The sequence below is a fragment of the Cheilinus undulatus genome, linkage group 10 (genome assembly GCF_018320785.1).
Source record: "Cheilinus undulatus linkage group 10, ASM1832078v1, whole genome shotgun sequence".
Taxonomy (NCBI): Eukaryota; Metazoa; Chordata; class Actinopteri; order Labriformes; family Labridae; genus Cheilinus; species Cheilinus undulatus.
The window spans coordinates 8,548,062-8,562,596 of NC_054874.1; the positions used below are offsets into that span (position 1 = coordinate 8,548,062).

The 14,535-nt window shown below is 39.6% G+C and overlaps 1 protein-coding gene across 1 annotated transcript in view; it reads right to left on the reverse strand.

Annotated features, from left to right (window-relative positions):
- Window positions 1-4,443: 4,443 nt before the first annotated feature.
- Window positions 4,444-14,535, reverse strand: part of atp11c (ATPase phospholipid transporting 11C) — an 82,502-nt gene continuing 72,410 nt past the window's right edge. Inside the window, exons 25-31 of the mRNA XM_041797173.1 lie at window positions 14,315-14,450; window positions 14,153-14,218; window positions 13,910-14,013; window positions 13,644-13,800; window positions 9,999-10,107; window positions 7,114-7,145; window positions 4,444-6,830 (exon numbers count right to left, since the gene is read on the reverse strand). Coding sequence (XP_041653107.1) covers window positions 10,003-10,107; window positions 13,644-13,800; window positions 13,910-14,013; window positions 14,153-14,218; window positions 14,315-14,450 — 568 coding nt within the window. The 3' untranslated portion in view covers window positions 4,444-6,830; window positions 7,114-7,145; window positions 9,999-10,002. The remainder of the gene's footprint in view (window positions 6,831-7,113; window positions 7,146-9,998; window positions 10,108-13,643; window positions 13,801-13,909; window positions 14,014-14,152; window positions 14,219-14,314; window positions 14,451-14,535) is intronic.

The window sequence follows — 14,535 nt, forward strand, 5'->3', positions numbered from 1 at the left end:
TCCCTTCCTGTTATCCGACACAGGTTCAGGCTCGGAGAGGTGATGCTGCTGTGGGAGGTACAAGAGGCCTCACATCCTTCTCACAGTCCTGTATCCCTTCATTGTGTCACTCTTACTACCAGGCTAACAGGAAAACTTGTGCTCACCTGCCTCTGCTGGTCCTGAGATCCAGATGGGACAGTTCCCTGAGGCTGCTGCTGGATCTTTCTGACCTTGAGCTGCATAGAGTGTGAGCTGCACAGTCACAACCTGTCCACATAAGCAGAGAAGAGTGGTGCGGTCCTGTTCAGACTGGTTGTGATGTCTTTCCTCTTCTTAAGACACACACTTGTGCCGACAGACTGTCCAGCTCTGAGCAGCAGTCAGCTACTTCAAAACAAACAGGGCTCCATCTGGCCACTGCTGTCTGTCTCTCTCTTGCCCCTCCTCCCCGTCCCTCTCTCCCTCTCTCCCTGAGCTCTAGTGCGTCAGCTCTGCGCTGTGCAGGGCTCAAGAGTCTTCTCCTGAAACACTGCCAACTCCCTCCCAACTTTTTCCTCTCACTTCATGCTCCTTCGTGCTCTCCTTTGCTGCTTCTTTGCTGACCATACAGTAGGCTGGAATCCCTGGCTGCCATGTTAATGTCTCCACTCTCTCCTGACTTTGCTGTAATTACATGCACAAACAGAGGAGAAAAGACTTATTGTAAAAAGAAAATGAAAATCAACTGCACCCTCCTCAGCCAACAAGTTTGGCCCATGCAAAAGCAGAGCCTTTAACACACAACAATCACATTCAAACAAATATGAAAGGGTGTCATTGTGTACATACTGATACACAGAGCCTCTCTGAACTCAACCTCCTGCCCACAACTCCTCCGAATGGGTCGGTGCTCAGACACCAGAGTGCAAAAAATCTTGTGTATGCATGTATGTAAGCCTCCTGACTCACAGTGCTGGATGTTTTTCTTGATGTGAGGCCACACACGGAGCAGAGAGAGAGCAGCCGTACTCCCGATATGCAGCCACTCAGCTGATCCAGCTTAGCCTCTCAGCCATCTCATTACTGTACAGCATCTGCTTAGTGGGGTCAAACACACACAAACACATACACACGCTCTCAGCCGCCCACGCATGCACACGTTTTACTGCTGACATGACTGCTGGTGGGAAAAAAAAGCGCTTAAAGGCATTGATTTTGTTCAAAACATTCTGCTTTATTACAGAAAATCTTCATGTTTTTGAATATACTAGTTTCAAAGAGGTACATTCAGCTTGGAGGTTTGGAGTGTAGAGGCTGGACACCCAAGGGGGCTGGAGGTGGCGAGGTGTCCCTGCTGCAGGGGCTGCTGAGGTGCCTGAAGACGTCCACCTCCAACCCCTTCACGGACAGACGGGAACAGCATCCACAACCACAGAGCCTCACGTGCTTTTTTTTGGACATTTTGATTTTCTTAGAAAAAAGTGGCTGGAAAAAAGGTTGCATTAAAAATACAATCCATTCTTTTTATACTTTTTCATTTAGACAGGCAAAACATTAGAATCCAAGGTATCTTTTTTAGCTCTGAAAATAGCATCTCTGATGTTACTTAAAGGTTTTTCATTTGTTAACAAAGCAGGCAGCCCCCTTTCAGAGTGTCCTCTCACATCTGGTGTCTCTGGCACAGTGCGGTCTGGAGGTGACGTGAAGTCTCCTCCTTTCTTCTTTAAAAAAACAAGCTGTTTTAGTAGAAAATTATACTGAAAGGCATGTTTATTTCCCATCTGGTCAGAACAAATCAACATGAGCATACACACTGTTTTGGATATCAGGAAGTGAGGGAAAATACAAGGCCAGTGTTTGAAAGAAACTCCTGTTTGATAATTTATGAATGAAACTTCAAAAAACTTAAGCTGATGTGTAAATATGTCTTTGAAAAAGCAGTTCAGAGGCCTTTATGGGGGCTGCCTGTCTTTGCATGTATGACAAAGACTATCAAATGAGATTGGCACAGGCTCACGTCATTTCTGGAGCGACACAGATTAACTCAGCTGGCACAAAGCTGATCACTCTCCACAACAATAATAATAATAATAAAAAAGATTTATATCATAAAAGGATGACATTTGTGAGTAAAATTACACTTAATAATAAATAGGCAAAATAGACAAATCAAGCCTGTGAATAAGAGGACAGTATCTTAAAGTTTTTGAAATCAATGCATGTTTAAATGGAATGTATGAAGCACTAAACACTAAAGGATAAAAGAGAACAAAAAGGCAGACTTTTGTTTCGTCTGGGGCAACTTTTGATCACAAACATAAGGAGGGAGATGGAGCAAAAAGGCTCACAGTGGCGCTAAATATTATGCAGTGTTGGAGTTTTTTTCCGTAATGTTCTCCTGCATGAGACAAATGATACAAACTACTGGTAGATAATGAACATAAATACCTCATTTGGGCTTTAGTGCATGTGCGCATAAATGTGTGTGGTTACTGTGTGTGTTTTGTTCTTATATAGCTGATATGTGCATGAGTTTGTGTGCTCAGGCATATATTTGTGTGCCTTGGTGACCGATGAAGAAACCAGTTTTCTTAATAGTGCAGGAAATGTCTACATAAACAAGGTTCAAGTAATCCTGGTTTTCATGACGCACAGGTATTTCTGGAGTTCACTGTCCAGAACAAACACACAAACGCACTCTTGACTTTCAGTTCACACTACCGTGGACAGAATCTGATCGTTTGACGTCTATCTTTTTGGCTTTGAGCATCATACATCTCTGAGCTATTTACAGTACAGCACATATATTAATTTACTCATCTTAAATCGACTCTGTCTTAAATCATCTCTGAGTTTGGGAGATCTAGGTCAAACTCCCAGCAATGCTTCATTGCCAAATCATGCTTAACATCTCTAATCTATCTCTCAATCTTACACACACACAGACACACTTTTTGGATTGAGTGGCGAATGGCCTCTGTTAACCGTTTATGCTATTCGATAAAGAATGCAAATTTAGAGTTGAAAAAGTATATAAAAGCAAAACCATTTAGAATTTCTTTGAGCAGAACTAGATTCACCTTTAGTAACTTCACATTACACTGTGGAGAAGTGTATTTTCTCAAGCATAAAACAATGTAGAGCAGTGGTTCCCAACCTGGGCTTCGGGCACCCATAGGGGGGTAGGGATGTTCCTACGTGTCTATTTTCCCATTCATCTAAACGCCAATTCAAATTACATTTAACCGACTAGCCTAAAGAGGAGAAAATACCTAGAAAATAGTCAAATTCCTCACAGGATCACTGTTTCAGTGGGTATGATGTGAGCTTGTTACTCTGTTCAGCGTGGCTAACATTCGCAGCTAGCAGAGGTGGGTAGTACACGTTACATTTACTCCGTTACATGTACTTAAGTAGTTTTGTTTTTTTGAGAAATCCTACTTCTGAGAGTAGCTATTTAGCAGAGTACTTTTTACTCTGCTAAATAGCATGGGCAATACACTGGTCGCTACTTTTACTTGTCTATAATTTATTTTCATTAGGTATTTTTCTTACTCTCAGCTGAGCTCTCACAGCAGCGTGAGGTAAAGTCCCCTGCATCACAGAGTAAACAGAGGAGTGAGCCCTCCCCTACAAAGACCAACAGTTGGAGATAATGGCTGAATATGTAATACCTGCATCTCCTTCAGAGGAGCAGGTTCATCCCTGGCCCAACATCAAGACTCTTTGCCTTTCAAACGACGAGGAACAACAGTCACATAATGCGCTGCCTACCATGTCTTCCTTAAACGGTGGAAATCTCAAGCTTCAAAAATAGCACGTCAAATCTAAGAAAGCATGATATGGTAAGTAAGCTAAACAAGCTAATGACTGCACTGCTGGTTAGCTAAACGTATAAGTTCAAACCTCTGTTTTAACTTGCAGACCGCAAAGATACAGCTGTGTCAGTGATTTATGATGTCACGTGTCCAGGCACCGATATAACTCTGCCACAAAAGCGCTATGTCGTAGGTGAAACTACTATCGTGTGTGTGGCATATCTCTGATATCAGTGATTATACCTAACATAGTTATAACGTGGGGCTAGTGGGCCACATTTGTCTTTGGGTTAATTAACTTTCAGTTTGGCTTGCCAAATTTGTTGAGTGATAATCAGGATAAAAAACATCATAAATTGGAGCTAAAAAGTCAGAAATGAGGCCAGCTCATAAGATCAATTTCATAAATACGAGCCAAAAATAATTAACACATGATAAAATAAATAAAATGTGAATAAAAAGTAAGTACTGCAAGGTACAAATTCATGTGAGATTAAAGTCATCATGTAGAAATAAGTTAACTGTTATGAGAGAAAGAGTTTGTTTTTTCTCATTATATTGAATTTTTCATCCCATAATTTTGATTAACAAACATAATTTGACTGCTGCTTTATGTATTAAGTTTTTTTTTTTTTTTTTTTTTAACTTTTGGCAAGTTGTGCTACTTTATTTATGACAATGTGCAGTTTACATTACTACCCCTGAATAATATGTTGTAATGCAATACATTTTAATAAATTGCACAAAATGAAGTTAATCATGAAGCTACTCACTACTTGAGTAGTTTTTTAATGAGGTACTCATTTACTCTTACTCAACTACTTACTGTTATGAGTACTTTTACTTCTACTTGAGTAATAATTATTGTTAAGTAAAAGTACTTTTACTTGAGTACTGTAACTGTGTACTCTACCCACCACTGGCAGCTAGCTCCACAAGCCTTTATTCCTCTCTGCAGATTAATTTTGCTTTGATATGTGGCCTCTTTCCACTTCAGGTGAGTAGTTTCTGTGAGTTCAACCCTACAACTTTATTTACATTTACTACTAAAAAAAACTGTCATACTACGCTGTTCAAACCACACGGTAACTGCTGAGCTACTCATATTTCCATCCAGTAAAGTGCCACGGGCAGCTCAGACAAGAAGGCAGCAGCTATTAACTGAAGCTTCAGTGGCCTCTAGTGGCAGGAGGTTCATTAAAGTTTAAAAGAGCATTACAGACTGGGATTTCAAGCTTGTGTTTATAAAAAACTACAGGTAATTAGTTTAACCATCTTGTAAATCTCATGCCAGCTAATTTGATAAACAAATTTAACCATTTAACTGTGTGCATCCATACAAGGGGCAGCTAAAGATCTCAGGGGGGGATGCAAGACCCAGTCTGTTCCAATGTCAAAATTAGATGTACATATATATACTTTTTAAAACCACAATAAGAAACATAATTTATTAGGGCCAACTGAAAAGATGAAAAATAAAGGGAATCTGTTTTTTGTGCAAAAAAAAGTCAACATTTAAAAAAAGATTATAAGGTTATATATTTACCAGAAATCAAACTCAGAGCTCCAGAGTTAAAAAAGTTGGAAATTTACAAGAAAAATAAGTAAAATTTCAGATCTTAAAAAGTCTTGAATTTTGACACAAAAAACCCTCAAAAATGAGGAATTTCTTTGTAATTAATGTCATTTTAAACTTGAGAATTGTGAGTTTTTTTCTTTAAAAATCAACAGATCTTCTTTATTTTTTTCTAGAGAGGGACTAATGAACTGTTTTAATAATGGGCAGTTTATACATATTTCAGGGGTGTACAAACTATGGCCCAGGGGCCAAGTATGGCCTGCAGGCTATTTTTGATTGGCCCACAGCAGGTCCAGAAGATAAAATGAAATATGGCCCACATTAGAACATGAAGCTTGTGCTTGACTATATTGTACTTTATAGTTTCAGCACAAGGCCGTGCTACCATGTTAATTCTGTAAACAAACAATTTGACAAGAAGAATTTATTCATTGTTTTCTGAGACTTAACTGAGACAACACTGTAAATGGTAAGCATATTTTAAACCAAAATATGAACAATGATTGATTTATAATGCCCTAATGGATCATGGCAGAAAGTAGCACTGCAGAGGCAGATCCAGGGCCAAGCAGGGCCACCTGAAATCTAACTGGCCTCCCGAAAATCCTTAAAATGACTGGCTATTTGCCTTGTCAGCTATTCCCTACCCATACACAATCACTAAGCATATCTTAACCTTTGGACAGTTCGGACACACCTGACATAAATCTTTAACCAAGAACAAGTTTATTTGGGCCTATTATGTTGGGATTTTGTCAATAAAAACCATTAAAATTGATGTTTAATTTTCAAGTGTGTGTGTGGGGGGCCCTAAGGAAAAAGGTTGGGAACCACTAATTTAGAGAATAGCTCTTGACATGTGTAATAAAGTAAAACAGTGTTTTGAAGTGTAACTATTAAGAATGGGAGTTAAGAAAAACTTTGCAGAAAAGTAACTGAACCTCAGTGGAGTGAAGCCATTCCTCTGAGCCTTCATTCTTCATTCATGCAGGTGAACCATTCTTGGAGTGGAAATTAACAACCGCCTGTTAAAACACAGCAGTTGGGCAGAGCTACTGACAAGGCAGCCGTGTTTGCATTCATTTCAAGCTTGTATTAAAAAGAAAAGAAGAAGTAAAAGAAAGAAAACCCATGCCTGTCTTCTGAGTAGATATCTATAAAAAAAATAACACAGGGCACAGCTCTGCAGGCATGCGGATGGGGAGGGGTTGTTGGGATTAGACGGAGAAGGACGGAGCAAGTCAAAAAGACTGCCAAACCCATTTTCATCCCTCCCCCCTCAGTCAGAATATCTCTCTTTTTCCTCTTATTTTTTCCTCTTCCTCTTCTTCTTCTCCAATCAGGCATGGTGGCAGACAGCTCTAACCCGACTGGCACGGAAAGCATCTGATGCCGCTGTTGTTCTGAGTCCTTGCTGCCTTTCAGTCGCCATCCTTTAGATGCTTGTAGGATAGTGGTGTGACAGGCGCAATCTGCAAAAGCACAAGCACATGGATCTTACTTTACTGTGTTTTTGTAGGGAGTGTTTGACAAACAATACAACAAGACACCATGAAATCACCACGATCTTTGGAATGAGCTTTGATTGGACACATACCACAACACAAGAGAATACACAAAAAATACTTGTCCCACCACCATAAACGAGCAGAAATTAGTAAAAGAAAAGCTTCAAATTTCACCCCCAGTTATCGGTTAACGCTCAGCAGGGAAAAAGGAAAAGACAGACGGTTGGTTGATCTGGCTGTGGTTTACCTGGACGTTTGGAGGAGGCCGTTCTCTGACAGCTATTGGAAGAATAGAGATGAGGGTTAAACTGTGAAAGCTGTTGCAAAAAGGTCTTGAGCAGATATTGGTGACCCTGGTGACCAGTGATGAGAGGGTGGAACATTCAGACCTGTCTACAGGGGGTGGACAGAAAAATGAAGACATCTCCACATTAAAAGAAACGACTGACCAGGCCTAGGGTTGCTCTCTCACCTCCTGTATTTGTGTTTCCAGATTTTAATCTGTCTTTGAAGGGACATTGAGTGGCTTGATTGAACAAATGCTTAGTAGAGTTTCAACAAGGTCATGGCGGTAAAATATACCGGTATTTAGCAGGCCTGCCCACAGATTAGGCTGGGCCCTCCCCTGTTGTGATTTATTGATTGTATCAATCCATGTGTGTTGGATCAGGAGTATTGGTACTAGCATCCTGGCTAACACTCGCTTCATTTTGGAGCTGAAAAGTGTGTCAAACTATTATAGGGTTATGATGTGGAAATCATTTAATTTGTGACACTTTTTAAGCCTCTTTAACCTCTTTTTCCAACCATTTTTGTCAATATTATTTGGCACTTTACATCAATTTTCCACAATTTTGACACATTTTTGCCACCATTCACCTATTATTGCCCTGTTGACTCATTTTTATCACATTTAACTCCTTTCATCACTTTTTACAACCATGTTTGCCATTTTAACTGTATTTTGCCAATTGATACCAGTCTTTTGCCACACAACTGCTTTTCACCATTTTGGGAGTCTTTTTGACATTTTGAACCCATGTTTGCCTCTTTACACCCATTTTTTGCCACTTTTAGCCCATATCTGCTACTATTAAAGTCCCATTTCACCACTTTTTCTGCCCATTTTCACCAGTGTAAGTCATTTGGCCACACTTTAACCTTTTTTCAACATCATTTTCCACCCATTTTTGCCACTTTAAACATATTTTTGCCACTTTTAAACTTTTCTGCCACATTGCCATTCCATTTTACCTCATATTCCACCCATTTCCTGCCCTTTTGAATCATTTTTGCCACTATTAACCCTTTTTCATCACTTTTTAAACCTATTTTTGCCATTTCAACCACAATTTGCTAGTTCACACCTATTTTTTGCCACGTTGAACCCATATCTGCTACTATTTAAATTTCATTTCACCACTTTTTCTGCACAATTTTGCTAACTTTTAAAACCCACTTCACCTTTTCTGCCACTTTTTGCAACTTTCCCATCCCATTTTACCTCATATTCCACCCCCTTCAGCTCATTTTGACCCATTTTTGCCATTATCGAACTATCGTGGCCTCTGTTTACTTAATTTTCCTGCTATTAACTCCTTTTCATCACTTTCTAAGCCCATTTTTGCCAATTTTACTACATTTCTCTGATTGTTATGCCCATTTTTGCCACTTTTAACCGTTGTCAGCTACTTTTAAAATCCCTTTCACACCAATTATTTCCCTTTTTTTTTTTACCCATGTCAATTCTGTTTAAGCAAAGACAATTACATTTTAGAAGGCTTTATACTCAACATAAACAATTTCTGCTTTGATAAAAAAAGGTTATTATATTGGTAAAAAAAAAAAAAAATCTAATAAAATACGTTGACCACATCTTAACTTGTAATGGACCAGTATTTTCCTCACCTCTATTGGCTCCAGAAAGCTTCATCCCCCTTGATTGTGCTTAAAAGGATTGAGATTCTTCATGCATTTTTGCATAAAAAATACAGACTGACCAAAAAAAGCAAAAAATGACTTAATATTCCAAGGGTTAAAATGACTGTTTTAAAACACAGTGTATCTAAAGGGACTTGAGTATTGAACATTTTGATAGCCTTGGCCTTGATATCAGTTTTACTCCACAATGCCATTTCACATGAGGAGGATTACTTTGTGGAGCCAGCTGTGATTGGCTGTTGGTAAATTTAAACCAAAGTAACAGCCCTTTATCCATCTGACCAGTTTCTTTAACTGACCTGAATATGTTGAAGTGAGAAGTGGAATTACCTACTTTTTTATTAATAATAGAAATGTTAAAAAGTGGCATTTCAGCATAAAGCTGTTGACATACAACTTAAAACACCTACATATCTGATATTGTGAAAAAGCAGGCTTGCAAAGTATTCAATGTTTTTCTTCCTATTTACAATACTCCAGCGTTTCCTCTGCATCAGAAATCATTATAAAGTATTTTATCTGGAAATGTTCGTCTTCACTTTGTTGTGAACCCCCTGTACAAAATGCAGCTGCATTCAGTCTGAGGTCAAAGCAAGGTCACATCATGCAGTGAGCTCTATTCAGCACCTAAGAATGCATTCGTTATATGCCAAGAAAGAAAGCAGACAGCGACCACCGACACGTGTTTGGAACGTGCACACAGAATGAAACACCCATGGCCAAACCACCACATCACAAATAGCACAGTGGGGATGACGCCTCTGTTGTAACATCAACACCTTACACTCAGGCAACTTTGACAAATGTTATATACCGACATGAAAAAACACACTTTTAAAAAGCACATGCAGGTGGTTATATAAGCTGGGCTTCCAAAGGGAGGCTGAAAGGAGCATATGTGAACACAAACATATAAAAATGTATGGTTTGCAGCATTAGGCTTAAGGATGCATTCACCTTTTGACCTTTTTGACTAAACTTTGACACAAAACATTGAAAAATGCATCTCTTCAGCCAGCCAATATCAGCTTATACAACACATGAACACACTGGGTGTTGAGTGGGGCCTGTGTGCCGTAACGTCTTTTGGTTAAAACTCAGAGTTAGAGACCAGAACTGCTGAACAGGTTGGCTGGGGGGTGGGGGGGCGAGTCTTTGATTGGCTTAAATGTCCTGAAAGTGGGCTGGTACCTGTTTAAATGACAGTATTGGACTCATCTGAAAAGGTTCTCATGAGCAGAGGCCTGGCTGAAGACCGGGGAGTCTGGGGGCTCCCGGCGCTCGACTGAACCGGCTTCTTCTAGAAAGGTGAGGCAAGAGACACCAATGACATCACTACGCTGACAAACACAAACATACTTCGCCGCTCTCACCATGTTGGTCTCTTCCCTGCACACATACACAGTCACACAACGGATAGACATAAAGACACACAGACTGAAAAACTGGACAGGTGGACAATGAAAATCAGTCCAGGTGCCCTCTGAGGCACCTTCACCTTTAAATTCTTCCCCTGATTTTTACAAAGCTGCTTCCCTTGCGTGTTTCTATGCAGCATATGTGAGATAACGCACGCACAACACACGCACAGACAAAAATGCAGATGCCCGCAGGGTTTTTGGTGAGGATCCAGGATAAGGTTGTTGACTTGAACCTCATGCAGGTAAGTTTTGGTGCTTTGTCGTGCTGCATTCGACTGACTTGACATGCGGAGGCAGCAGGCACTGGGGCAGCACAAGCGGCCAGGAGGAAACATCGACTGATATAACCGGACAGACAAGAATGGAAGGCTGACTGCACGTTTTCAGCATGGACACCCGGTCCTACTCCACACTGCTAGTTGATTTAGGAACCAACTGACAAAAATTCCTCCCAATTAAACCAGTTTTCTAAAAAAAGAACACATCTAGGTTCATAGAGAAGGCCCAAAAAGAATAGCATTTCTAAACTCCTCATCCAAGCAGTGGCTGTAAAATGCCACAAAGCACCACCCCAAGTTTCTTTAGATGGTAAGAAAGAGATCTAACAGTGGGAGGGGAAGGACACAGAGGGTGGAAAACAAGCAAGACTGGAAGACACAGGGACTCTGCAGGAAGAGGCTTAAGACTAAAGGCTGACAGAAAGAAAAAGAGACCTCAGTCGCTCCATGAGAAGCTGTGAGTGCTAGCAGTCTGCGACAACATGAAGATAGTAGACGTCCCCGAGGAAGGAAGGCGATGCTGCATCTTTAGAGTAGAAGGTCCAGTGAGTAGAGAGAGGGAATAAGAGGGCAAGACAGAGCAAGAAGAAATATTTAAAGAGCATAAGCCACAGCACCAGTTAAGAAAACAAAGTCAAAGAGGAGGAAAATTAGTACAAATAAGATAGAAGGCCGTGCATTTACTGATTAAATATTTATACGGTGATATTTCACTGATTTTGAAGACTCTGATGTTGAAAAAAGAAATCCACACTGTACAAAGCTGCAGCATGATTTCTCTCAAATCGTGCAAAACATTTGGTTAATTTAGTTCTTTTCCTAATAAAACAAGTCTAGACACAATTTTAACAAGGAGGAGAGTGGAGCACACCCAGCAGCACACTGCCTGCCACCAAACAAATCCAGCTGCTTGAGAACACATTAACCACATGTAGAGCTGATGATAAAGTGGATCTGGGAAAGTAGTCTTCAGGAGGAAATTCTGACTGTCTAAGGTCCAGTCACACCAACCACTCGCAAACAACTTAAATATAGGAGGAAAGTAGCACCTTTTATCTTTGTTCAGTTATAAATATGCTGCAAAATATCTGAAGATTAAAGTAGGGCTGTCAGAATGTAAAAAAAATTTAAATTTTCTGTGGTGGATTGTGATTAATATAGCCTATGTGTCACATTTTTAAATTCCACTATTTTGCATTTAAAACTGTTTTGTTTCATTCTGGGGTTTTGTACTGTCTTAATCTAAGGGTCACTAACTTCCTGTTTGGATACAGACTTGTTTGTAATTTGAAGGAAAATAAGAAGCTTTAGGCAGATTGAGGATTATGACTGACTGTTAAGCTCAGTTCAAAGATTCGCAACATGAGACGGTCTTAGAACGCTGCTGGTGAGAGTCGCAGCAGTCCAAACTGAGCCACTGCAGCTTGAATCAAACCGTCTGATGTAGTCACCAGCCATTCAGCTTGTCAAGTCGCAGACAGCTGGGTTTAAAACGTTGCAGATCAATGTAAAAAAGGTGTATAAATCTCACTTTAAAAGGCTATAAATACTTTTTTCTTTAGCTAAAGTCATGTTATACATTTTGGAAATGATTGCATCTTTTTTCTCATTGATCTTCATAAAGGGTGCATGAAAGTAATTCATAATTATTCCTCCCCGTTAAACATCGCAGCACTGCTACAAAATTTCACAGCACATATAAACACAAAACGTCTTTGCTAGATCAGTCTTGTTATAACAAAGATATTCACTGAGAATAATAAGCTCCTTTTGTCTTGAATTTCTCATATATTATCTTAAAAAGTGCCGTGCATCTTGATTACAAGTGGAGCTGTAACAAAGACGGTCTTTTCTAAACTATATTTCTACTATATTTTCCTTCTTCAAATGTATCTGCTTCTTGGAAATGGTTAGGCCTACATCTACCTTTCTAAAGATTTAACACGGAAACTTCAGCCTGTGAACTCCTGTTTTCTGTCCCATCTTGTCTCCTCCATCAGCTACAAATTATGCTGAAATACACAGCTGATGGAGGGGACAAGACAGCTAACAGTCAGATACTATGTGGGAAAACTTAAGAAAAAAAAAAATATAATCATTTACAAGGTGCAGATAAACTTAATGGAAATAAAAAATACAGTTTTGAAAAGGCTCTCTTTTTTACAGCTCCACCTGTAAGCAGGACACATGCTGCCTTATTAGATAATATATGAGAAGTAGAATCTTGAGGGTAAAAAATGAATTTAATCCATTTTGGAATAAATGACCTATCATAACAAAATGTGGAAAAAGTGAAACGCACTTTTCTGATTCAGTGTAACTACAGAAAAATTAACTTGCTATGGATTGAAAAGGAAATAAGGGGACAGTAGAAAGGCAAATGTTTGATATCACGAGGTGCAGATGAAGTTTGACTTGTCCGCTGAGCTGCCGTCATTTTTTAAAACAGAAATGAGACTAAGACATGTAAAGCTGTTGCAGTAGTTTACAGGGACAATAAAGCATTTGATTCAAACATTTTTTTGAAAACCCACCAATTACGGATGTTACTTAATGGTTATTAGTGCATTAAAGCTGACAGCCCTAGATTAAATACTTTTTGAGACTCATCCTGAACATTATGCTGTATGCAATATATTCTCAAAATGTGACTCATGTCATGTTAGCCAGCTGTGCTAATACAGGTGGTGTGTTTTTGGAGGTCAGGTAAAGGTTGTACTTTTATCACAAACATGAGGTCGGCATATAAATGTTCCATTTCCCCTTGTCCTATATGTCCACATCTAACAATACACACAATAAAGTTGTTGGTGAAGGCAAAAAAATCCTTTAAAAGAGCAATTAAACATATTTGAGGGATTTAACTTAAATCCTTCTTATAACTAAAACACCAACACTTCATTTTCTTCACATTGCAATCCATAGAGTAACGGCTTTATTAGCAACAGAACCCCTGAGAAAAGATGTGGTTCAATTTTTACATAATTATACATGGTTTGATTGCTATAAATCTGGGACAAATGTGTAGTAGATGAGGCAGAGGGGACAGAGTGAGAAAATATTGAAAAAGAGAGAAGAGTAGTAGTAGAGAGCAAATGTGTGTGTCAGGTCAAGTGTGTGTTTGTTTCAGCTCTTACCTGTCGAGCGTGGGGCCCTCGGGGCTTGCGGAACACCACAAGCAGGATCTCTGGCAGTAGGCTGACGAGGATGAGCAAGATGATGACCAGCCATGCTGACACGGAGCTCAGCATGTTGGCAAACACAAAGTACAAACGCTGCTGCCTCAGGAAAGGCCTGCAGGAGAGGAAACACACTGGTTTAAAAAGCTGTAGAACAAGAAGACTGAATAAAAATGAACAACGTAACAGGTCAGCTAAAATGACTACATGGGTTCAGTCATCACCATATTATTCCTCCCCAGAAGAAGCTGAAAAACACGTAGAAAGCCAAGGAGCCCCAGATTACAAAATGGTTGATCCACGTCCAGTGCCGTGTGTCCAGTGCAAGCTGGGATCAAAAAAGGAAAAGTTTTTTGTAAATATGTCAAATATCTGACAGTCTACAACAAACCCTGGGATCTCAAGGTTCTTCTAATGCATTCCAACCTTGCATAACTTTAGATAAATAAAAAAGGGCAATATTTTACCTTTAGTGTAACAGTGAAGACTAGAACGGTGAAGACAATTGTTCCATACGACCAGTTGCCAAAAACCTGGATTGAATTAAGACAAGCAAATGTACTTGAGAGGCATAGATTAAACAAGAAATTTAATAGCAATTCTATTTTAAAAAGGGGTTAAAATCCTACCTGGCCATTATCCTGCAGTGCAGGATTGCTGAACAAATATCGGACACCAAAGAAGAAGAGCAAGCCATGGAAGACTCCAAGTACAGTCCAGTAAAGGAACGGTCCCCACCGCAACATGGCATTCTTGGCAATCTCTCTAAAGAACATTGCAGAAAAGAATAAGAAAAGAAAGAAAAAAGATTGACCGAATTGTTCTTTACATATATCCTACTATTTTCTGT